Here is a 26,200-nt window from a genome sequence, read left to right on the forward strand (position 1 = left end):
AGAGAGCATAAGGAGAGAAGAGACAGAAGCAGTCATCGAGGCCTAGACAAAAGAATACAGGTCTGTCCTTGTCATGGAGACTGAGGATGAGAAGAAAAGTAGGACGAGTATGTTGCCATGGAAGCCAGGGGAGGAGAGTTCAGAAGATAATGGTCAACAGTGTCAATTTGGAAAAAGAGTGAGAAACCCAGCACCGTGTTCTGTTTTGTTTTGGTTTTTCCTTCAAAGCATTGGTCATAATCTATACTTAGAAGAGAAAAAAAAGATATGCTTTTATTGATTTTAGAGAAAGGAAGAGAGAGGGAAAAAGAGATAGAAACATCAGTGATGAGAGAGTCATCCATCTGCTGCCTCCTGCATGTCCCCGACTGGGGATCAAGCACACAACCTGGGCATGTGCCCTGACTAGGAATCGAACTGTGACCTCCTGGTTCATGCATGGGTTGATGATCAACTACTGAGCTACACCAGCCAGGCAGTAATTTGTTGTTGTTTTTTTCATTGTCCATGTTTTCCTAAGATTTACATAAACAAGATGAAGGTGTGCACCCCATGGTGCTGCTACTGCCTGGCAGAGGACTCTTTGCACGAAGGTTCTTCAAGGTCTTTGTTGAAGGAATGTATGGAGAATGTGTATGTAAGTGTTCAGGAGGAAATCAGTAATGAAGGGGAAATGACAGGTGAAGGGGGCAGGAGTAATCCTTCGTGGGGGTGTCTGAGCAGAGAGAATGGGATTCAGGAGATAGGAACAGGGGTTGGTTGGTCTTGAATTACACAAAAAATACTTAGTAAAATCACTTCCTAACAATTATGTTCCTCAAGAACCAGAGATTATAAAATTCCCTCCCTTGCCTTAGCCGGTTTGCTCAGTGGATAGAGCTTCGGCCTGCAGTCTGGAAGGTCCCAGGTTTGATTCTGGTCAAGGGCACATGCCTGGAGGCTCAATCCCCAGCAGGGGGCATGCAGGAGGCAGCTGATCAAGGATTCTCTCATACTGATGTTTCTCTCTCCCTCTCCCTCTCTCTGATATAAAAAATATACTGAATAGAAATTAAAAAAAAAAGAAAAAAAGAATTCCCTCCCTTGATTTTCTACATTTTTCAGATGGGTTTACCAATTCCAGATGTTTCCATTCCCACTGATATGTTATTGAGGGAAAACTATTATAAGTCAGTAGGTTGGAAATGAGGCTTCTCTGAGCATTCCAATTCCAAGCCTCTGAATCATGAGCAGCACTAAGACCTCAAGAAGTTATTTCATCCCAGCAACAGATTTTATAGCCTGATGCCAAGTGCTTCAATGCTTTAACACAAGTCAAAGTATCAGTGTCTGCCATTTTAAAGCAGGGCAACTGGCCCAGCCGGTGTGGCTCAGTGGTTGAGTGTTGACTTATAACCGGGAGGTCATGGTTCAATTCCCGGTCAGAGAGCATGCTAGAGTTGCGGGCTGGATCCCCAGTGTGTGGGCATGCAGGACGCAGCTCATTGATTATTCTCTCTCATCATCGATGTTTCTATCCCTCTCCCCCTCTTCCTTTCTCTCTGAAATCAATAATTTTTTTTAAAAAAGCAGGGCAACGTGGACAGGGTTATTTAACAAATGTTCACTTTTTAAAAGTAGGCCCTTACAGCACTAAAGAGGCAGATCCCTTGCTTCACATAAGCCCCTATTCAATTTATAAGTTTTGATTTCAAAGTAGCTTTCTCAAGAGTACATTTTCGCCTCTGCCTTTCACTGAGAGAAGATCTGCTCCCCATTCTCCCCACAATGGTAGACTACATTAGCTACGTTCTAATTAAACATTCTAAATCTGGACTGAAACCCACCTGGGGGGGGGGGGGAGTGGAGGAGAGAGCCTGCGTGTCCTAAGCCTGCCCTAATTTACTTAGCATCAAGGGCCCAACTGACCTTTCCATAGCCTTAAGTCAGTCAGGCAGCTAGGACACACACCCTTACTTTCAAAATGAAGAGAGGTGTCTAAGGACTCCATTCAAAGGACTTTCGATGAACATAAAGCACCAGCATCCAGAGAATATTTCCTCTGAGGGTGGCTGAGGCCAAATGATGGAATGGAAAGACTCAGGAACAGTGAGCGCCTGGTTTCCAGGACAGTCAAACCACCATCTTTTCCACGCTGCCCATGATTCCCACACTTCCAAACTTCCCCTCAAGGTTCAGCACCACCTCATGTTTATATGCCTGCACCCAGCAGAGCCTGGCATTGGAATGGTACTCGCTGAAAGGAGTTTTTGGGGTAAAATACGCAGGTGTAGGGAGTTTTAGGAATTAGGGGTCCATGGAGGAGGGGGGCATAGTTGGTCGGGGGCTTGGAGCTGCCAAAAGGCATGCCTTCCCAGAGAACAGAGGGAGCCACGGGATAAGGGGGAAGGAAGATGTCCGTTCACAGAAGATAGGGACAAGCCACAGGGTTTGGGGAGAAAGAGGAAACAAACTTTCCCCGAGGATAGAGAAATGCTGACAAATGGGAGAAAGAGGAAAACATATTTTCACAGGAGATAGAGAATTCTACCCCTGGAGGGGGAGAGAAAGAGAGGGCCCCACGTGGGGTCTGAGCTCTGAGGCTAATATTCTACCAACTGGAAGGCAGCATCAAGAAACAGCAGAAACCAGTTTGGCTCAGTGGATAGAGTGTCGGCCTGAAAGGTCCCAGGTTCGATTCCGGTCAAGAGCATGTACCTTGGTTGCGGGCACATCCCCAGTAGGGGATGTGCAAGAGGCAGCTGATTGATGATTCTTCTCATTGATGTTTCTAACTCTCTATCTCTCTCTCTTTCTCTCTGTAAAAAAAATCAATAAAGTATATTAGAAGAAGAAGAAGAAGAAGAAGAAGAAGGAGGAGGAGGAGGAGGAGGAGGAGGAGGAGGAGGAGGAGGAGGAGGAGGAGGAGGAGGAGGAGGAGGAGGAGGAGGAGGAGGAGAAGAAGAAGAAGGAGAAAGAGAAAGAAAGAAAGAAAGAAAGAAAGAAAGGAAGAAAGAAAGAAAGGAAGGAAGGAAGGAAGGAAGAAAGAAAGAAAGAAAGAAAGAAAGAAAGAAAGAAAGAAAGAAAGAAAGAAAGAAAGAAAGAAAGAAAGAGCTGCAGCCTTAATAAACCTTAGGAAAAGGAGCATGGTGGGTCACCCTCTTTGGGATCCCCTCCCTACGTGGGAATCTGCACTTGTTTCCAATAAATATCCACCTTTTCATCTACCACCTTTTGCCTGTGGCTTCGTTCTTTGACTCCATCTGGACAAGAACCCAGGAAAGAAATCACCCTTGCATCTGCTCAGGAAAAATCACCGCCTTATCCCCTTTGGGAAAGGTGCAAGAAGGGATGGAGTTGGGCTGCCTAGGTTTCAATCCAGCTTCTCTCACCAGCCTGAGCAAGTGACTTACTCTCTAGTTTTCTTCTCTCTGAAGCAGGAATGGTAACAACTCCCTCATCACAGGACTGCTTGAAGATTAAATGAGTTAGTCCTAACCGGTTTGGCTCAGTGGATAGAGCATCGGCCTGAGGACTCAAGGGTCCTAGGTTCGATTCTGGTCAAGGCATGTACCTTGGTTGCAAACACATCCCCAGAAGGGGGTGTGCAAGAGGTAGCTGATCTATGTTTCTCTCTCATCGATGTTTCTGACTCTCTGTCCCTCTCCCTTTCTCTCTATAAAAAAATCAATTATGTTTCTGACTCTCTGTCCCTCTCCCTTCCTCTCTGTAAAAAAATCAAATGAGTTAATGGTTCTAACACAATAGGAACAATACCTGGCAAACAAGATCTTAGCCTTACCACCTCCAGGAAGTCACTGTCCACCATGGGGTTCAATTTCCCCACCAGGGATCATGGGTGACTGCACTGATCTCAGGAAGATCCCCAGTAAATTAGCTCCTCTATAAAGCTTTGAATCCTATTACAGCTCTACCGCCTGCTCAGGCTGAGGGCTCTCCCACAGGCAGTAGGGAGAGAAGGTGGTGCTGGCTCTCCATCATGTCCCAGGAGCTCTCTAGCCCCCTGAGCTTCCGCTCCTTCCAACCACAGGGTCCTGCCATCCACACGTCCATATTTCAGAGGTGAAAATAGTCATTGTGATCCTCAAAGCTGTGGAAACCGCACAGGTGTGAGGAAAGCACATACTTCACAGAAAAGAACCAGAGGGGGAGACAAGAACAATCAAGACAAAAGCAAACACCAGGGACCAGAAATGCACTGTGCCCTGTGGGGTTGTTTACTTAGCGCGCTTTGTCTTAGGGCACTTAGAGAACTTCAAACTGCACAGGCGGCTCTGGAGCAGGGGGCACGTTCCTCACCTGGAAGTACAGTCCGCTCAGAGGCACTGCCCCCCTTTCAGGACCCTCCCTGGAGAGCAAACTCTTCAGAGGGGATGGCCTCACGTATAAGCAGCTTTCTCAGGAAGCAGTAACATACTGGACATTTACCTCGTCTCCACTGGCCCAAAAGCAAGATCAATGTTCAGGATGATCAAATCCCCTTTCCTTTCTGGGCCTCAGTTTCCACTTCTGTAAAATGGAGGGGGGGAGGAACTAATTTCCAAATTTCCTAGCAGGATTAAAATTGTCGCAGTCCTATCAATGACTTCCCTTTTGCAGGGGGAAAGGATTTGTTTTAAATGATAAAAAAAAAAAAAGTAAGGTTCGTAGTTATTTGCTGTTTTCTGACTGAACCTAGACTTCCTAGGTTCAAATCCTCACTCTGCCAGTAGCTCTGTGACCTTGGGCCAATTACTTAACCTCTCTGTGCTTTGGAAGTCTCACTAGTAAGTAAGAATAGGAAGAATAACCCTTCCTCGTAGGGTTGGTGTTAGGATTAATTCAGTTGATATACATCAAGTGTAAGGTAGGAGTAAGAACGGTGCCTAGAGTGGCTATTATTTTGGAAGTTACATAAGTTTTCTATTCAAAGGGAATTATTTGGGAGGCAATATGCTAGGATTAACACCAGTGTACATGCTCACACACACTTGTAAGACATACAGGAAACCTAGGTTCCAGTTGTGATTCTGCCCTAAACTAGCTGTATGCTTACTAGCATGGACCGAACCACGGCTCCTCTCTGGGCCTCAGTTTCCAGAGCGGACAGTCCACGGTTGCCCTAAAAGTATTCAGATCAGAGGTGAAATACTGACAGCCACAGTGTTCTGTTTAACCTGTAGTTTTATACCACATTGTGTTCCTTTAAGGTTTGATTTTATTCTAAGTATTTAAGAATCTGGAGCTTTCCCATAAATATCCAGATTAATCGGATCTCTTACAACAGTCCTGGCCCCTTTAAGCGATGGTTCTGGAAGTGTGGCCTCCAGACCAGGAGCAGCTCATCACCCGGAGACTTTGTAGAAATGCAAACTCTTGGATCTCAGACCTGTTCAGTCAGAAACTCCAGGAGTGGGGCTGGCAACCTGTTTTAATGCCACTGCAGTGAGGGAACAGCTGGCAGGGACTGAGAGCAGCGATCTCTTTTAGAAAAAAAAACAAAAAAGAAAAAGAAAAAAAATATATAAAAGGTAATCTCATTCTCCAGCACACTCCCCCCTCCCACCCTCTCCCCCGACTCCTAGGTGTCCTTGACTCTGAACCCAATAACCAGTAGGGGCTGTCCATCACTCTCATTTTCTTTAACTGTCCAGTCCCTGGTGGGCCTTTGGCTCACCAGCTCCTATCTGGATGAACCCCGCCTTCTCATGACAGACTGCGAGCCCCCCGGGCATCGATGCCAGTAGGATTGCTTATTCCAAATCAGAACCGCAGCCTGTGTGACAACAGGCTGCACACACCAAGGACACAGTTAAAAGAACAAACTGTTGAGTCTCCTTTATTAATCACAATCCCCACAAGCAGCTGCTGTAAGAACAGCTGCGGCTGCTAAAACGGTGATCTTGAAGCAGCCTAGAAAGTGCTTACAAGTTGAATACCAACAACAGACACGTGCAGACTTGTAATCTATTGGCATGGTTCTTCCTGCAGATCTTCCCTGCCTGCCTCTCTCTGGACCAGAAATCCTCCTTCTTCCACACCCAATGACAGAGTGTGGGAGGAGGGGGGTGAGGGTGGGGGGCGGGAGAGAAGGTTCTTAGAATTAGCATAACACAGAGAATTTGGGGTAACTGTTGGAGGACTTGAGTTTGATCCTACCTCAACCCTTTTGTGACCCTAACTTCTCTGGAAACCATCAGTTTTTCTCTATGTTAAAATAGATAAAAATAATAATACCTATTTCATATGGTTGTTGAGAGAAGTCAAAATTAGATTATTCATAGAAAAGTATTTTGTAAACCGTGGAAAACTAGATAAAAGGCTTATTATTGTCCCATGAAAACTGCTGTTTGACCCACACATCATCTAAGATAGCACTCACTGTTTCCAGCCTGGGACAGTCAGGTGAAATCAGAGAATCACATGACTACAAAGGGCCTTCTGAGGGCTTGTAACCCAACCTTCCTGCTCTGCCTCCCTCCCCACCGAGCCCTGAAAGCCCTGAACAAAAGCCAAGCCAAAGGGTGGCCCCACCTGGAAAACCTTCACCTGCAAGGTCACTACCTTCCAAGCACGAAGCCCATCCTTCCACCTTGGGCCTCATCTGAGCATGGACCATTCCTCCTTGTTAGGCCAAATCAGCCTTGCTATTATTCAAGCAGCTTTGAGAGCTGGAAGCCCACCTCAGCACCTTTGCACACGGTGCCCTGTCCACCTGGAATACTCTTCCATCTAGTCTTCAGATGGCCAGGTCCTTCTTAGCCTTCCCTTCCAATGTCTCCTTAAAGAGGTCTTCTCTACCAGTCTTCATTCTCTCCTACCTAGTTACTCTCCATCATAACACTCTGTGCTTTGTTTTTTTCACAGCACACATCCCTATTTATTTGTGTGCTTAAACCTTGTTGAATTCCCCCAGAGAACAGAAGTCCTAGAGACATAGTGACTTTGCTTTTCTTACTCACCACTCTGCGCACTTAACTTGTAATTGTAGCATGGTGATTGCACTAGTACAGTGGTCGGCAAACTGCGGCTCACGAGCCGCGGTTAGCCATTCTGTTGACTGATTAGTTTGCCAACCACTGAACTAGTACATGACAGGCACTGCAACATGTTGAATGAATATATGAGTTAAAGAGTGAATGCTTAACGCCATCCTATGCATATTGTAGATATTCAAATAAATGTTAGAAGAAACAAAAATCTAAGCAAGACTTACACCAACTCTCACTACTGATTTAACTCATTTCACAAGTAGTAATCATGGCTTCTTGTATCGAGGGGAATAAATAGAAAAATAAACAAATTGAGCAACAATTGTCCATGCCACCTTTATTCATAGCAGCACTGGCCCTAGTTACCTGTCTCTTTATCTTGTATAGAGGGAATTCATGAAAAGGCAGTTCAGTGGGCAAAAAAACAGATAGCTGTTTCCTGAAGAGAGGGCCCCACATAATAGCATAATTATAGACTGTCTTTAAAGAAATGACTCAGCTGGCAAATGCTTAGCCAAGTCCACTGTGAAACTGACAGGGACTCTAAGAACCAGTTGGGCAGGGCCTGGCAATCAGATGTGGAGAATGCATACCTTTAGGGCATGTACTTACCCATTCCACCATCCCTCAGTCTCCGGGGCTATATACCCACGGCTCAGGGGGGCAGGTAGAAAAACCCAGAGAGGAATGAAAGCTGCTCCCGTGGCCTTGTTTGAGAACACAGACACACCCCAGCAACCCATGAAAGATGCCGAGGTTAAAAAAGCCTACAAGCTCTTGGCAGGCAGTGTGCTGCAGCAGAAGGCACTCAGATCTGGTGGAGTCCAATTCTGTAATTTACTCTACAATCTCCCACTAAGTCACATCACCTCTGGGTCTCAGAACTGATCCCATCCGAAATGCGGGTTCATAGTTCACATACAACCTTTCCCAAAGGCCTGACCAAAGAATGATACCATGCCATACCAGATGTGAGTATGTACTGTAATCCGTAAAGCACTGAACAAAGGGGAGTTATTGAGGTCAAGTAATAGTAGTTTATAATAATGAAGTATCATTACAATTTGGATTCCAGAGTAGGCAGCTGAATATTTGCAGGTGGACTGATAAGCACATGGAACACCTCCATGGGAAAGATGACTTACACGGTCTCTGTAAGCCTCACATGTAGGCATGTAGGAGATTCATGAGTACCCTATATGCCCATGGTAGAAAAGTCAGGGTCTACAAGAAAAGGACATTGCTCCAAGTTACTATTTACTGCTCTCAGTCAACAAACTACAGTAATCACTTGGGACATTTCTTAAATTGCCCTACAGTACATTTAAGGGCATTATTCTTGGAATGCAGAAAAAAACTCCGCTACTACATAAGATCAGATTAAGATTCTCTTGACCCCAGCAAAGATTCTCGAGATAGCATGGCTTAACAAGAAGGGAAAATCATAGAGAGACAATGTCAGAAAGTCATGAAACAGAGCCTGAAATAAGCTTCACACAGAAGGGCTCTTTTAACGTGAATCAAGTCACTGAACATCCTGTGAGCACCTACTATGTACGTGACCCCAATGGCTGCCACAAAGATCGATGAGCCAAAGGTTCTTTAACCTAGGGCATGGGAAAGAAAGTGCCACGAGATACAATAGGGGCCCAGGCATTAGGAAAACAAAGAAAAGGTAAATTATTTTCCACTCAGAGAGATAGAGGAAATCTTATAAGTCAAGTGGCATTTGAACTGGGAGGAAAAAAAAAACAAAGCAGAGATAAAGTGTCAGAAGGCCATCTTTTGAAGCTGAGACTTAACTGCCTCTGTGACCGGTCTTGACAGACTGGAAAAGCCAATGAACCACTGCAAAAAAATAAGTGCATTTAAATGAATGTGATAAAATTACACAGGACTTCAAAAAAAAAAAGATAGAAGTGAAACACAAAATGCATTTAAAAAACAAATTTGTGAGAATACCATGTGATTCTTTATGAATGCAGTAAATAAAATCCAATAGCAAGTGTAATAGCCACCATAATTTCAAAGCAGCAATAAATCATTTGAGATATCAAATCATAGTAACAGCTTTAATGTGAAAGTATTGTGTTTCTGTAAGCAGCAAAAGCAAAAAACATAGGTACGACTATGGTATGTTACCTACTTTTATAATGGAAGGAAATGCTATATTTCAGCTAGAGGTTCATAAAAAATAAAGATGCAGCGTTTTCCTATGCAGAGTTTATGCTCTTGTTTCTATGGATCCAGGTTAAGAAATCCTGATAGAGAAAACAGCCTAAGCAAAGGAAGAAAGTGGAAAATACGGGTTTTGTGACCATGCAGAGCATGTAAAGACACAGATAGGAAAGATGACATTGAAAAGCCAGTAAAACCTTCAGATGTCACCAATACAAAGATTCACAATCCTCAATTATTAAGTCACAGAAAGTGCTCTAAGTTCCAGAACAATGTCTTCTTTTGGAATAAAAAAGGAATGAGAGAAGCTAGGAAAATATCTTTCTGTAGGTTTTAAGCTATAACTTCTTTTTAAAAGTGTTGTGGATGACAGCATAGTCATAAATTGACCAAAAAAGCACACATCCAATATGAATATGTTATGTAAAACCTTATGCACATAAGAATGAGTGGGTGTAAGGGTGTTTATAAACACAGATGTCTAGGAAAATGTACATCAAATATTAACGTAGTTAAAATTTGGAAGTGATTTTACTTTCATTTTTTTGTATTTTCTAAAATTTAAAAATGGGCAGAAAGAGGCCCAAAAGAGGTTAGGAGACTTTATTCAGGGTAACACACACCACATAGTACAAAACAGAACCTGGGACTAGACATTAGAAATGTCCTTTGTTGTAGTGCACAAAAGTTTTCAGATTCAGAATTTAATGTACCTGCATGTATAAGATTGGTCTGTATGCGCTATACAAGAACGTTTAAGTCAATCGTGGTCCCATAAGTTACAATGGAGCTGAAAAATCCCTATATCACCCAGTGACATCATAGCTTCCTTACATGTTAGTGCAATGCATTTTTATTACTCGTGTTTGCAGTCATTCTGGTGTAGGGTGTCGATAAAGCCTACAGTAGTGTATAGTAATGTCTGTGGCCTTCACATTCACTTACCACTCACTCACTGACTCACCTCGAGCAACATCCTGAACTGTAAGCTCCGTTCATGGTAAAATAGGAGGACCATATTTTATATCGTAGTTTACTGTACCTCTTCTATGTTTAGGTATATCTAGATACACAAGTACTATAGCACTGCAATTGCCTACAGTATTTAATAGAATAACTTACTATACCGATTTATAGCCTGGAAGCCACAGGCTATTCCATATAGCCTAAGTGTGTAGAAGGCTATACCATCTAGATTTCTTGTAAGTACAGTCTATGATGTTCGCATGGAGACAAATCACCCAACAGTGATGCATTTCTCAGAACAGATGCCATTGTTAAGTGACACGTCACTATAATTATTAGCCCCAACTTACATATTCAGAAACTGAGGCCCAGAGTTTGTTAAGTGACTTGCCCAAAGTCACAGCAAATAATTGGAAGAGTTGGGTCTAGAATCCAGGTCTCCTGCCACTCCTGAGAGCAAGCATACTACTGTCATTGTTAAAAGCAAGGGTTTCCATTAGCCTGTCTCAGCTGTGCCATTACTTGCTGGTAAACTCAGGAAAACTCCTGAATTTTTTCATTCCTATGGTTCCATGTAGTTCTTTACTCCTAAGCATTATGGTGATGATTAAATAATATAGTGATGTAACACCTATTACAACTTCTGATGCAGAGTATACTCCAATTATCTCAATCTCTATGCCTCCCCGCCTGCCTCTGTCCCAGGTACAAGAACTCCAGCTCCAGGAGCCAGCACACATATCTGCTCATTAGGCTCAGCAGCCTGATTCTCAAAAGTCAACTGGGATCATGCTCATTGTGCTAGGAGCAGCTCTACTGAATGGGCAATGCACAACATCAGGCCTAACACAGACAGGGTGTCAGAGCGCTGACCAGCCAGTTTGGGAATCGCTAGGGATTCTGATTCAATGGGTCTGATATGGGACCAGAGATCCCAAATTGTTAAAAAGCTTCAGGAGAGTCTAAAGCAATCATGTCAAACTCAAAGGCTAACAGGCCAAATAACCAAGGTATGCGAGCCGTGGGCCATGAGTTTGACATGCTTGATCTAAAGCAGTGGTTGCCAACCAGTGGTCTGCTGACCATTGGTGGTCCATGAGGTCCAGAAGATTGGTGACCACTGGTTTAAGGAAACCTTTGGAGCAGCGGTCGCTGACAGGTTGGCGACCGCTGGTCTAAAGAGCTAACATCCAATAATGAGTTCTCAGTTTGAAAAGAATTTCACATTTCTGTGAATACAAAAGGGTCCCAGTCTAATCTAGAGCAATGCATTATCCACTGGGTGACACAACAAGGGCATCAAGGGAAGACCGGGGTAATTCTCGGCTCTTCTGTCAAGGACAAAGAACAGCAACTGCCCAGAGCTATGGAGGGGAATTGAAATCAATCCAATTAGCAGCAAAAATAAATGTTCTGAGGCACCTCCCTGCCCTAGATACATATTGCTGTCAGAGATGGAACAGTCTTCACAGATGATCTTGTCCATTATACAAACACAGCACATTAGCGATTTGAACTCTAAGGAACTTGTCAAGACTTGGAGGCCCATAAAGCAATGATTCGAAATAAATTCCCTCAATAAATAAATATTGCTGCATGGATTAAGAGAAAAGTCTCATTCAAACACTAGAAAGACAGGGCTTCAAAATGGCCTACTCTGAACATACAGAAGGTGTCTAAATATACGGTAGGTCTGGCAGCGCTCCATGTACCACACTGTAAGTTTAGAACTTAGAAGTGAGCCTGTGGTATTTATGGGCCTGAAAAAAAAGACAAGAGCCAGAGAAACTACTTTCTTCAAGTTGATGGCCAGAAAAGAGAGAAGGGTCTCCAAAGGCCCATATCAATTCCTCAACGTTTTGGCTCAGTATTTTGTCCTTAGGACCCCGCATACTGCCTGCAGGCAGTATTAACATTCGGTAAATACTTCTTAAATGCATGAACGTGAGAGGGAAAGAGCTAGGTAGACAAAGAGACACCTTCCCTGCTCCTATAGGCTAAGTAAGCTACTGAGTACCTTATTCCCCCAAGGAATGCGGCTTTTTTACTTGTCTGAACCAAAAGCCATGGAAACTGACTACTACTGCAGTGGAAGGAACAGGAGAATTCGGGTTCAAATTCAAACTCTGTATGATCTTGGCATAAGAACTAGACCTCTTTGAACCGCAGCGTCTCAAATTATAAAAGGAGGTATTACTTCTTCATTCACCTATTTCACCTACAAAACAGGCAGGATAATTTTCATCCTTACAAATTGTTGGAAGTAATTATATGAACTAATGGATTTATGCAAAGTAGATACTACCACAATGGTGGGCACACAGTATGAGCTTAGCAGGTGGCAATGCATGTTAGAATTAGTCATGCCGCCAAAGCTGGTTTGGCTCAGTGGTAGAGCGTAGGTCTGCGGACTGAAAGGTCCCGGGTTCGATTCCGGTCAAGGGCATGTACCTTGGTTGTGGGCACATCCCCGGTAGGGGGTGTGCAAGAGGCAGCTGGTCGATGTTTCTCTCTCATTGATGTTTCTAGCTCTCTATCTCTTTCCCTTCCTCTCTGTAAAAAATCAATAAAATATATTTAAAAAAAACATTAGAATTAGTCATGCCCTCTATGACCGGGGCTTATATTCTCCTAGGCTGCCTCTACTCGTGCTCCATAGTAATTCTAGAGTAAGCTCACTAGGTTTCCTAATAATGCCCATTCCTTGAAATAAACATTTAAATCACGTACACATCCCTTTTCCGTTTACAAAGTAACTTCACATTCACACATAATTCTGGAATGATGTATTATTATCCATGCTTAGTAGGGGAAAGAACTAAAACTGCTCAGCCAGCAAGAGGCAAAATAGAATTGGCACAGATTTTAACATTTTATTGTAATGGCCATCATTTTCTTAACCAGAAATTCAAACAAGTAATTCTATTGTTGAATAAAACACTTCGACTCAGATGGTTTTAGAAATCACCTTCGATGCTGCATGGATCATCCTAAAACTTACAGCTGAAATCCAAAACAAAATCCGAAAGAAGAGGCAGTAATCATTTTTAAACAAAGACCTTCCTCTGGTCTGGATGCATCGATTATGGATAGTCTCAAGTCAGAGAGGAACATGTCACAGTCTGGCTGATATATGTTTCAGCACCATCTCTACCATTTATTAGCCATAGGGCCCTGGGTGATTCTTAACCCCAGTAAATTTTCAGCATTACTCCTAAGGTTGTGTGAAGTTTCTGGCATGGAGAAGGCAAGCAGTCATTTACAGCTACTCTAACAACCATGCCATGGTACTGGCCATTCATTCAGAGTGTAGGCACTCCGAGTGACTGCTTATCTCCCTCCTGGCTTCTCTAACTTCTGCATACTCCCCGTTTCGCATCTGTTCCATGGGGACTGGACCAGTCTCCAACCAGCCTCGCCAGAGGATGGAGATAACAAAGGAGCTGGCGGAGGCATTATGCAAACACTAAATATTATTAAAACATTAATGAACTCTGGCAATTTCCCTAAATTTTTATAAACGGTGCGTATTATGCACGGCCAGCCTCTCACACAATCTGGGCTCTCAGATATTAACCAGATAATAACAGCAATCACGCTCCTCAAAGACCAAGGTTAGAGCAATAAGGAGTCTAGCTGATTCTGGGTAACACCTGCCCCCAAAAGAACTGGAACCTCTGTACAAACGGAGACTGTCAGGACAGGCCCCGGAGAACAGTGACCACCAGCAGGTTCTGATCAAGTCCACAGTCGACGCTTGGACAGGGCAGTGGAGTTTGCTGCTGCAGAAAGGTCACTGATTATGACAAAAGTCTACCACCACTTTGCTCTTCTGCATACAGTTGTCCCCAAACAAGAAAAAAGGGAAAAGAAAAAGAAAGAACAGCTTGGGAAGCTGCGGGGGCTAACAATCATACCGAAGAGTGGCTCAAGAGTGACTGCAGAGAAACCGGTTTGCTCAGTGGATAGAGCATCGGTCTGCGGACTGAAAGGTCCCAGGTTTGATTCTGGTCAAGGGCATATACCTTGGTTGCGGGCACATCCCTAGTAGGGGGTGTGCAAGAGGCAGCTGATCTATGATTCTCTCTCATTGATATTTCTAACTCTCTATCCCTCTCTTTTCCTCTCTGTAAAAAATCAATAAATTAAATTTAAAAAAGAAGAGTGACTGCAACTGCCAAAAAGCAGAGAAAGCTCATCCACAGCTCCTTTAAAGAGGCTTGCTTGTTCTGCCATTTCATTCCGTGTGAGGGGATAAAGTCTTTACACTGCTAGACAATCCTCAGGTACAGCTCAAAGGCAGAACAAAGCCAAGAGGACTCACCCCCCCCCAAAAAAAAAAAAAAATCTCCAAGAAAAAAAAAAAAAAAGGCCTGATGCCACCCAGTGGCACCTTAACAAGCTGAGGGTCATTAAGACACCTCATTCGCATATTCATGAAAGACTCAAGGCGGTGGCAAGTGAAACAAAGTGCACAAAAAGAGATTTTTGGTTTTCCAGCCAAGCGAAAATCCGCTTTAGAAAAAAGTAAATCCACACAGGGACCCTTGCTGTCTCCAAACCTTCCGTGGTCTGGAGCAGCCAGCACCTCATTAAGGGGAAGCAAGGAACTCACAAATGAATGCAGCACCACACACAGGCAAGCTCATTTGGCCATCTGCCTTCTCGTGTCCAGAGGGGCAAAAGGTTTTATGTGACACGCTCTCCTGATTTTTGTCTCCTGCAGGTGGAACTATCAAATCCCTAGGGAACAAGAAAGATGCCTTTTGCAAGGTCAAGTGGGTAAAAAAAAGGAACAGAAGATAATTCAGTTCACCTGTTAACACAATGCCACGCATGCCATTAAGCTCCCAGGAATCCAGTGTTTCCCAACCTTCTCTCATGATGAGAATCACCTGGTGGAGTTGTTAAAACACAGATTCCTGAATCCCAACTAAGAAGTGCTAAACTAGAATTTTTGAGAACATATAGGTAAAATTGCATACCTAACTTAGTGCTCTGTAGACAACCCTAGGTAAAGGCTTTGCTAAATCAGTGTAGCAGCTGTGGGGTTAACACAGAAGTTCCTAATGCACTAGGGGGCCAGTGGTCGGCAAACTCATTAGTCAACAGAGCCAAATATCAACAGGACAACGATTGAAATGTCTTTGGAGAGCCAATTTTTTTTTTTAACTTAAACTTCTTCTAACGCCACTTCTTCAAAATAGACTCGCCCAGGCCGTGGTAGTTTGTGGAAGAGCCACACTCAAGGGGCCAAAGAGCCGCGTGTGGCTCGCGAGCCGCAGTTTGCCGGCCAAGGTGCTAGGCATTTAAACTTACTCCTCCCCACATTCTCCCTTTTTTTCTGTTTCAAGACTATTCCTGACTGCTAGTGATCAGCATCTCTTTCTAGTGAACGACCTAGGGCAGGAGACAACTAATTCAGGGGCTATAACAACACAGTGGAATACTTGCATTATTTATGTCCAAGAGAAAGACCATCATTAAGCAACTTAAATAACTGCTCTGAACCCACTCTGTGAGTCCCCCGCCCTCCTGACAATCACTGGGCTGGTTTTCAGACCTGGTAGCTCTGTAAGCTCTCCTCGGGAAGCTCACTCCCACATATAGGAGTGTGGTTTAAAAAATAAATAAATAAAAACATATTCCTCTAATGGAATATGTCAACAGAGGGCTTTTTAAACCCCACACAAGATCTATATGATACAACGTGGGGAGTGGGGACCGAAAGGTAAAAGGCAGCCCCAAGTGTTAACATGCTTGATCCAACTTCTGAACGCATCACTACTATTGGAGTCCACACATTCCATGGGTATTACCCCTCCCCCTCCCCCAACTTGGGCTGTGGAGAGGGAAGAAAACCGAGAAGGAAAAAAGGTACCCCAGGACAGAGCCAGCAACAGGGAAGCCGGCAGAAATGCAAGGAGATAGCAGAAGAAAGGCAAAAGCTCTGTCTCCCTCTTCAATCCAATTTTCCACTGCCTGGAAAAACTGGCTGAGGATGTATGTGCAGGGAGCACAGAGAGAGACACGCGCTGGAGCAGCGCCGCACTTGGGATACCAGTTCTGTGGGACCTGACCCGCCAGGCCATCTACTGTGTGCGGGCCGGGACGGCGCTGGTGGGGCCGCGGGTTACAGGGACACTCCTACTACAGATCAGTAGCCAGAATCCCAAACACGGGACACCTGAGGAGGGGTTCCGGCTCCCAGGCCAGGCTCTATTATTTGCTTCCACTCACCATTCAACAAGCAGTTTAAGGACCCGTAGGTGCCGGGTGAAGGGGTAGCAGCGGGCGGCATATTTCTAACACACACACACACACACACACACACACACACACACACACCCCTCCCAGATGTCTCCCGGGTTCGAATCTCAGGGCATCTCTCCGGGCCAGCTCGCTGACAGCACACAAAGAGGAGGGGCAGACGGAGGCTCCCTGGGGGAGGGAATTAGCAATCCCCAGCTCCGCCAGAACCCTAGGGAAGCACCGGAAATGCTTCCGACCGATTCAAAGGGCAGGCAGTCGCTTGGCAAAGTCCAAGTTGCAACAACTCCGGGCGCCCAGCCTACTTCGGCGGGTTCCTAGGGAACAACCCAACAAGTTGGGCTGCCCGGGGCTGGGCATGACAGCGCCCCGCCGCCGCAGGACCGGAGGAGCAACTTGTGGGCTCGCGCGCCGAGCTGGAGCCCCAAGCTGCCCCGATGCCCCAAGCTACCCCCCATGCCCCAGCCCCCCCCCCCACTACCCCAAGCTAATCCCACGCCCCAAGCTACCCTCGTGCCCCAAGCTCGGGAGCTGACCCAAGGCTCTGCGCGCCCAGGTCCGAACCTCCTCCTGAGTCCAATCCCTTCCTTGCAAGGTGCCGCCGCGTCTCCACCTGAACCGCGCAGCTTCCAGGGGCTTCCCCCACCAGCGATAACCTTTCTCCATGGACACTTCACCTGCCCACCAGTCCTGGCCGCTGAGACATTAACAAAAGAGCCAGTGAACTGGGCAGGGGAAAGGCACCCGGTGCAAAGTAGAGTCAGGTGAGGCGGTGAGGCAGCTCTGCTTGCAGCGGAGGACGAGGAGAGGCGGCGCAGAGATGGATTGCCGCCCGGGCGCCGGGCTCCGGGCAGGCAACCCAGGAGGAACGAGAGCGCGACCCGGGGGAAAGGGTGCCCTCCCTGCCCCGCAGGCCAGCGCACACGCATCCACACCTCCCCCCTTGTGCCTCCGTACCCAGCATGGAAAAGATGAAATCCTTGGCGGTGTGGATCTCCAGCGCTCTCTGGTCGTCGTATTCCCGCTGGTCGTGCTTGGTGAATTCTTGGATGAGTTTGTTCAGTTCCTCCACCCGGGCGCCGGACCTGAAATCCAGCTCCGGGAACGCCGGCGGCTTGTTGTTGCAGCCCAGGGAGGCTGCCTTGCTGGCGGTGGGAGCCGCCATCTTCATGCAAAAGGCGCCGAGCGGCAGCTCCGCGGCGGCGGCGGCACCCACCCCCGCCCCCCTCCCCGCCCCCTGGGCCTCCTCCCCTCGCCGCGGGCTCCCGGGCCGCCGCGGCCCGGGCCGTGGGCGGGCGCCGCGGCGGGCGGTCCCGGCTCCGTGCGCTCCGCTCCGGGCGCCCCGGCTCCGGAGGCAGCGGGACTGACTGCAGCGCGCGTGGCCCCGACACCCGCTCCTGCCCCCGCGGCGGCCCCGGTCCTGCGGGTCCTCGCCCTCCCCGGGTCCTCCTCGCCGGCAGCGGCGACCGAACACGGCCCGAGCGCCGGCCGATCCCCTCCCGCGGGGCGAGGAAAGTGAAGTGGAAACAATGTGAGATTCACCGGCTCCGAAATCAACAAGCTGCCGGCTCGCGTGTGAGGCAGCCAGCGCCGGCGTCCCCATTTAAAGGGACAGCGCACCCAGCGGAAAGAGACATAAATGACAGGAGGTCTACGCGCCCGTGCCACTCGCCAATCTGTGTGTGATCAGGCAGGCTAGACTGTTTCCAGTGTGGATGTATTGATTCTCTACCTCCACGCCCTTTGGGGAGCTGGCTGGGCTTGCCTTGCCAAGAGCAATCTAGGAGAAGGGAGTCTTCCTTCAATCTGAGTTTTAAGGGCTGTGTCCAGGGAGATGCATCTCTATGGGAGAGTTTCCATCTCCAGAACCCCAGTGTCTTTAGAGGGTGAAGGAACCTGACTTCAGGATGATGATACCAGTCTCCTGCCCTTTTCTGAATAGGTTGCCAAATAAGACAGACTTAAGTGACTCAAAAATGAGAATGCCCACGCCGCCCCTATAGAGACACCTTAATTAGCCACTAAAGGATCCTTTACCTTTGTCCTAGGTAATTAACTTTCCTGGGTAACAGCTAATTCAACTTAACATATAAATGAATAAGATTAAACTTGCTTCAGTATAAAGCTAGGGAAGTGAACGTGTGGGTGCGGAGGAGGGGAATGAATCGGGATGAATTGCTCCAGGTGCCAATGTATGTTGAATGACTAAGTGAAATTCTCTCTCCTTCGACAGTACAACTTGAGCACCCACTCTTTGCCAGGCAGAGTGCCAGGATCTGGTGCACAGGGATAAGCCAAAGGGCATAGTTTTTGCAAATAAGTTATACTTATTTGACAAGGCAGGTTCCATCCAAGTCAGTCCTTTAGATAGAATAGGATCTCAGGTGTTTTTAGTGTTTGTGAGGTTTTTGACTCAAACACTTAGGAGGCTTATTGGTTCTTAGAAACAAAGGTAATTCCCCAATATCCATCTGTTCTCTACCACAGTCCCTGACTTAGATAGTACCTTGTTTATTTTCTTGCCTGGGTTCCCATGGCCAAGAACACAAACTGTTTTGTTAGGACAAGAAATTAGTCCAGTTTTTTGCTATGCCTTCTCCTATAAAATGGAAATAATAGTAATTCTTGTCTCATAAATTGTTTTAAGAATTACATGAGATAAAGTGGGTAAAATACTTAGTGAAATGCCTGACACAATAAATACTTAAATGTTAACTACTAAATATATATATATATATATATATATATATATATATATATATATATATATATATATATACCCTAATATGCAAATAAACCAAACTGCATAACAACCGGTTGCTCTGATGTGTGCTGACCACCAGGGGGCGCACGTGGAAACATGGCAGGCATCAGTAGCAGGTGGCAGAGCATGGAACATGGCAGGTATCAGCTGTGGCAGGATGGTGGAGTAGATTAGCGGGGGGCACCATATCAATGCAGGGCGCCAGTCTCTGTCATCGGGGCGAGCCTCTGGTGGTTACTGAAAATTCTTTGCTCCCATGCACCGAGGTCCTGCCAGGTGCTCACATCTGCTACTGCTGATACTGGCCCCAATAGTACCCCCTGCCAGCTGCCAGCCCCCATCGCCCCTGAGAGCTTCTCCACCTCCTCCTGCTCCTGAGGGATGATCTGGGCAGCAGCTGCAGCTCACACCTGCTGATGGCACCTGCCCCAATTCACCATGTCATCAGTGGGTGCAAGAGGAGGCAGTAGGACCAGGGCTGCTGGCAGAGGACAGGGGACCGGGAGGGGGGGGCGTGGTGGGAGAGACCGGGCAGGAGTGTGGAGGATGGGCCAAGACCCACCCATGTGCCCACCACAACCTCCCGGCCCACAGTTCCTTTCAAGGTGCACAAATTTGTGCACTGGGCCCCTAGTTGTTATAAACTTTTTTCCCACAGCATTTAGCCCTACACCAGGGCTAAAATGGGGTTTGTTGAATCAAATGAGTAAAGAACTTAGGCATAACTAATTAATTTATTTTACTTTTGGTATCCTTCTCTTTGAAATAAGCTTTCTCACCCACTCAACATTAAAGAGGGAGGATACGGGCCCAGATAAATGCTAGTGAACTAATGAGGAAGCTCTCTAAAATCCTCTGGCTTTTGCAGGTCTGCTGCACTTGCCATAGCTTTTCATTTGAGAGGGTATTACCATTTCTTGGGCAGGGATATAAGCTATACAAGTGGTTGGAACCTCAACAAAAATTGATCCATTACCATCTGTCAATGCTTCTGTCATGATCCATGCATCTGTGAGAAACTGGCTGAGGCACAATCTTTCCATGAATTAAGAAGATCCTAGTTCATCTATGTAAGCAACAACCCCCCACCTACATAATACAATTGAAATAATTCAGGTAAAAATGTCAAAACACTTTTTGTTAATTTCCAAAAGCATGAATGAGGCATTGCTCCTCCCTGTGTCTACTTATATTCACAGAGAGAAAATAGGTAGTTAGCAGGAATTGTTCTGGTTGTGCCTTAGTCCTAGGTCTTAAATGTTTTGAATGAGTAAGTCTCTGTTCTTCTTCGTTGTCTGTCCTATTCGCCATCAGCCAGATCAGAATTCTATGACTCACTGACCTTCCAGGAACCTGTATATTTAGAATATACTGAATAGTTAACTAAATACATGTTATATGCTCTTATGGAACTCTATAAGATGCTATAAATATCCCTTGTTAAATACACAAATAAGACAGGAACCATAATTTCCTGAATTGGTCTCTTGGGAGACTTTTTAACCTCTGGACCCTTAGACTTTGAGCTCTTCAAGGGCAAGTGTTGTGTCACTTGTCCTTTGTAAACACTGCACTTAATAGAGTTTCTGGCCCATCTTATGACCTTAATTAATATACTTCAGTAAATGAATGAACAAATTAATATCATCTCTCAAAGTCCAGGAAGCCAGCATTAGGTGACATTTGCTAATATTAAATATATCAATGTAAGCTATCCATGGTCTCCCAACAATAACTTAGGAGTTGTTATAAATACAGGCTTCTCTGCGTGAGTTTAATTAAGTGCTTCTGTTTTCATGCCTTTTTTCCCCTGTGACAGTCCTTTGTTTAATTGCTCACAGCAAACCAAACCAAACATCTTCACTGACAAGATCTTGCACTCTGCCCTCAGCACCTAACCCAGCACCCAAAATACATACTAGGGAAGATATGAATTGGTGTAGAGGATGTACACCCAGGGCACCTGCATGTGATATGGCCTAAGAGAAGGAAAGGCAATGGAAAAGTGAAGAGAGAGAGAGAGCATAATTATTAGACGATATTAAAGAGTATCTGGGTCTTTCAATAAAAGTGCACATTTCTCGAGTTTTGACAGATAACTCAGGAAAAGTCAATAGAATCTACTGCCTAAAAGAGCATTAAACTTGCTCCTGCAACATCAAACAGACCAAGAAACATGCTGCTTTCCAAACTGCTGTCCCATTTAGCAGTAGAACAGCCCCTCTACTTCCCGCTCCCAAATTTTATTAGCCCGTGAAAGAAGCCTTCTTCTGGCTTCTCTGGAACTATTTGCTTTTAAATACAGCTCTCAATGTCTGTGGCAAACTCTCAGCCATGAATAACTGGACTGTGCAGAGCATGTATTAAAAATAGCAAGTTCCACATCCTTGTGATGGATTAACAAAACGTAATTTTAAACAAGGATCCTCTGGTCAGAGCCATTTAAAGGGCAGCCCAGGCTACAAGATCTGGCCTTTGGAGGCAGATACATTTTCAATAAAAGTCTAACAAAAGAAAGTGGCCAGGGCGTCTTATGATCTGAAAATGTAGGTGGGAAAAAGAGAGGCAAACATTATAGACATGTAGAATGCTGATAGCAGAAGGTACTTGAGGGATACATTTTATCCTCCACCTTTGTTTTGCAGATAGAATGGAGACAGAAAGGAAAAAGGAGACTTGCCTAAATAGGAGAGACAGTGCTGTTTCTATTTTTCACGCTGACTTCAGAATTAGGAAATATTTATGGTGTTTTCAGACCACCAGAGGGGGCATGAAAAAATCCATGAAATTTAACCAGATTTCTAACAAAGTCCAAAGAGGAGAGTGGACCTTGGGCAAAATCACTCACTGTACTCAGTTAAATGTCAATAAACCTGGAGATTCTGATATTTAGAATTACTTGGCTCCTGTTCCACCTCCTCTCCCACCTTCTCTGCCATTAGGTAGATAAGCAGGATTAGAGCTGAAATCTCCTTTGTATCTCACAAAGTCATGAAAGTTTCACACAGCCCTGTTCTGGGCAAATTGAGCCATTTTACCTCTGGTGAGATTAGACCCCTGGTCAGCAAACTGTGGCTCTCCAGCCATATGCAGCTCTTTGGCCCCTTGAGTGTGGCTCTTCCACAAAATACCCTGGCCTGGGCAAGTCTATTTTGAAGAAGTGTGTTAGAAGAAGTTTAATTTTTGTACTGTTGATATTTGGCTCTGTTGACTAATGAGTTTGCCGACCACTGGATTAGACCATTGTAACATTAGTGAGGTTCCTAGGCCAGTGGGGATAAGCCTCTTGACACAGCTATTCCGATCTAACAAGGTGAGCTCCCAGCGAAGCCCATCCCACGTGGCACATTCTCATGGATCATCTTTTACCACACTCTCCCCAACCCTGAGGGTATGGGTAGTCTAGCTGGGAAGAAACTGTAGCAATATAAATCTCTACCCAAATTTGCCATATGGTTCTCTACTCCTATTATTCTCAGGGAAGCCAAATCTATAGAAGTAGGAAGAAAAGAAAAATAGACTGTAGGATTGGCAATAATAGTATCCGATAACAATTATTTACATATTGTCATTCCTGACAAAGATAGAGCCCTTTAGGATTCAACAAATAAAAATGCAACTTACCATAAAAATATGTTGTTCATCTGATCATCACAATCTCCTAGAAAAGCAGGTTAGTCTGGACTGTTTCTATTATTTCCATTTTAGAGATAAGAAACTAAAGTTCAGAGAGATGGTAATTTTTCTGAGGCCAACAGCTAATAATTGTCATCTTTCGGCTCTCTATTTAGATATAATTTCTGGCAAATAGCTTTTCTTGAACCAACTCTTCCAAGGTCTAGGTCCACATACCAAGTTTTAGGTCATGTAGCCTCTCATCACCATTGGACTCTCTCAAGGCTGCCCCTCACTTCATTGTAGCTGCCTAATGACTTATATTATATAATAAAGAGCTAATATGCAAATGGTCATCATACCCTCTGGCCCTTATGCCATAAAGACTCAGACACTCAACACTGGGGAGAGAGGAATGGGGACAAGCCAGGCACAAATGTGCTCATGAGAGAGGAATGGGGACCAGCCAGCTTGTGGCCCGGGAAAGGGACAAGCTGCCCACTCCGCAGTCCCAGGTGCCAGTGGCTGTGCCTCCACCTGCAGCCTGGGAGAGAAACAAGCGGCATGTCCTGCGGTCCCAGGCACCTGAGGCTATGGCTGGCCCAGGATGAGTTGGCCTGGGTCCTGTGTGTGTGCCACCAGCCAGAGGAGGGAATCCTGGGTCTCATGTGCAGGCAAGACAGAGATGGTTAGGGGTGATCAGGCTGGTAGTGGAGCAGTTAGAGGTGATCAGGCAAGCAGAGGTGGTTAGGGGCAATCAGGCAGGCAGGCAGAAGGGTTAGGGTGATTAGGCAGGCAGGCAGGCGAGCAGTTAGGAGCCAGCAGCACCAGATTGCGAGAGGCATTCGGGTCCCAGATTGGAGAGGGTGCAGGCCAGGCTCAGAAACACCGCCTTGTGCACGAATTTTGCGTACCAGGCCTCTAGTGTCTCCTTAACAAACGTGTGCTTAATGCGTATGGAGACTTTCCCTATCTTGATCATGGATGTATACCCATGAGTCTGGAACATAATAACTGTTCAATAAATGTTAGATCGATGACTAAGTAAATGAATGAAACAAAAATGGCTGGCTCAGGTTTCCAACTTGGGTCTTGATTTATGATCCATGATTTTTTCATCAAACTTCACTGACTGTTGTTAGCAACCACTGAGTATCCAGAAAAACACCAACAGTCTCTTACATTTTGGAGAGCTTTATACTTTGCCCAGCATTTCACATGTACAAGCTGATCCCAAAGCTCAATTCAAGTTCCATAATGGCAAACAAAGCCTTTTGTTCCTCTTTTTGCTACCTTAAAATCTGAGCTCAGGTCATTTGCTCAATAAACTGTATGGGAAAATAACAAAAACTTAAGTTCAAATTTTCAATTCTCCTTTTTGGGGAAACCTTGTCAACTTGACCTCTACACATCAGACAAGAAAAAGCAAATTGATTAATCACTCTAGAAATTCTCTTTCTAGAATGCCTTAGCCTCACTAATGGGGAAAATTGCAGAGAGCCTCTTATCAAAACCTTGACATTTCTCCATCCCCTTTTAGCCCTTGAACTTGCCAAAAGTCTGGGTGTAGGTCCTCTACACTAATTCATATTTTGCATTGTATGTATCTTGGGTGCTGGATCAGGTGCCAAGGTTGGAGTGCAATGCCTTGTCAGTGAAAACTGAAGATATTTGGTTTGCATTGCTGTGAGCAATTAAAAAAAGGGCTATCACAGGGGAAATTGATTTATATTTTTTGAGGGGTGACCATAGGGCAGGGGTGGGGAACCTTTTTTCTGCCAATGGCTATTTATAACATCATTCGAGGGTCATACAAAATTATCAACTTAAAAATTAGCCTGCTATATTTGGTCAAACATTTAATTAACTCACCCTTAATGCCTTGGCAGGGCCAGGGGTGCATGTTCACCACCCCTGCCATAGAGGATGGAACTACGAGAGATGGGTGACAGTCAGAGAAATGCAGGCTTCACCTCAGGATAAGGAAGCATTTTCTGACATGAAAGCTACTGTGCACAGAATACGCTGCCTTATAAATTAATAAACTCCCCATCACGGGAGGGGTTCAGAACTCTGTTATTCATCTGTCAGGTTTACGCTGGAGGGAGTTCCTGAGTTGGTAAGGAGCTTAGACTCTGAATCCAGAGGTGCCTTTCCGCTCTGAGAAGCTACGATTTTATGATTCTTTCTCAGTGAATGCAATAATTGAGAACCAGTTCCCTACAAACATCCTCCTCACAACAGAACTCTACATAAAAAGTGTTTCCTATCCATTTTCACGTAAGGTCCCATGATCAAAGATTGTGTCATTCTTTTCCTAGGGTAGAAATAGAAATAGAAATAGAAACATATCTCATTGTTTCTGGTTTTCCTGTTGTCCAATTCTATCAGATTATTTCATCCCACCCCATGCAAAGTGCTGTGGTACCAACACATGCCACAGACATCATACACATATTCTATACCCAAATTCGCATTCAAAGGAGCTCTCAGGAAAAGAAACAAAAGGTATTCCCTCTAACACATTTATTTACACACTCCTATTGCGATGATAAAGTTGGCTCTCTGAGCAGGAATACACAATTGACTAGGGAATGGTAGTAATGCCTGCCTGTTTTCTAAAGGTTGTCAAAAACTGATTTTCTGTATTCTGCACTAAAACAAGTTTGAAAAACTTGGCTTCCCTCCTTCCCACACCTCGCCTCCCCCACTTCCCCACAACTACGCTACCTGAATAGAAGTTGTTTCCCCTGATCTGAGACCTGGTGTGTTGAGCTGTGGTCCAAAGCTCATTTGAAATTCTAAGTTGCAAAACCTGGAGAGAGGGCATTTGGGGAAAATGCTGACATTCCTTCAGCTCTGACAACATTATCACACACAAACCATAAATATACTTTCTGGACCATGCCTTCTAATTCTTTCTGTTAGTTTCTAAGAAGAAAAAAAAAAAAAAAGCAAAAACAAACAAACAAACAAAACACCACAAAACCTAGGTCTCAATTTCCCCAGTTCTACATAATCTCATGGAAAAACAGACAAGAAAAGAAATACAGGGAAAAAAAAAGAAAGAAAGAAAAAACCCCACAGCCTCCTTACTCTATTTAATTTCTAATGATTCATGTCTATGTCAACTATCCTGGGAATATGAGTCTGTACATTTTATTGTGACTTGCCTCAGAATTCTTTTGTTTTATTTTGGGGAAAGCAGGGAGGGGGAGACTGGGGTATATAGTTATACGTTATGAATAAAGAAATTAAGATAAAAGCAGTGGACTGGGAGTCAGGAGACTGAGTCTAACCTGGCTTTTGCCATTACTTAGTTTTATGATCAGAGAACAATCCTCTCCTTTTGCTGAAACTCCTTTTCTTTAAGTGTAAATGCATAGAATAAGGTGCCACTCAGGTGTGACATTCTGAGACTGTGACTGATATAAAA

General features: G+C 45.0%; 1 protein-coding gene across 1 annotated transcript in view; it reads right to left on the reverse strand.

Moving 5' to 3' along the window:
• MB21D2 (Mab-21 domain containing 2) overlaps positions 1 to 18,491 on the reverse strand; it is a 114,957-nt gene extending 96,466 nt beyond the window's left edge. The window contains exon 1 of the mRNA XM_084872997.1: positions 17,343 to 18,491. Coding sequence (XP_084729123.1) covers positions 17,343 to 17,988 — 646 coding nt within the window. The 5' untranslated portion in view covers positions 17,989 to 18,491. The remainder of the gene's footprint in view (positions 1 to 17,342) is intronic.
• Between the last annotated feature and the right edge of the window lie 7,709 nt (positions 18,492 to 26,200).

The sequence above is a fragment of the Pipistrellus hanaki genome, assembly GCF_964339955.1.
Source record: "Pipistrellus hanaki genome assembly, chromosome: 2".
Taxonomy (NCBI): domain Eukaryota; kingdom Metazoa; phylum Chordata; class Mammalia; order Chiroptera; family Vespertilionidae; genus Pipistrellus; species Pipistrellus hanaki.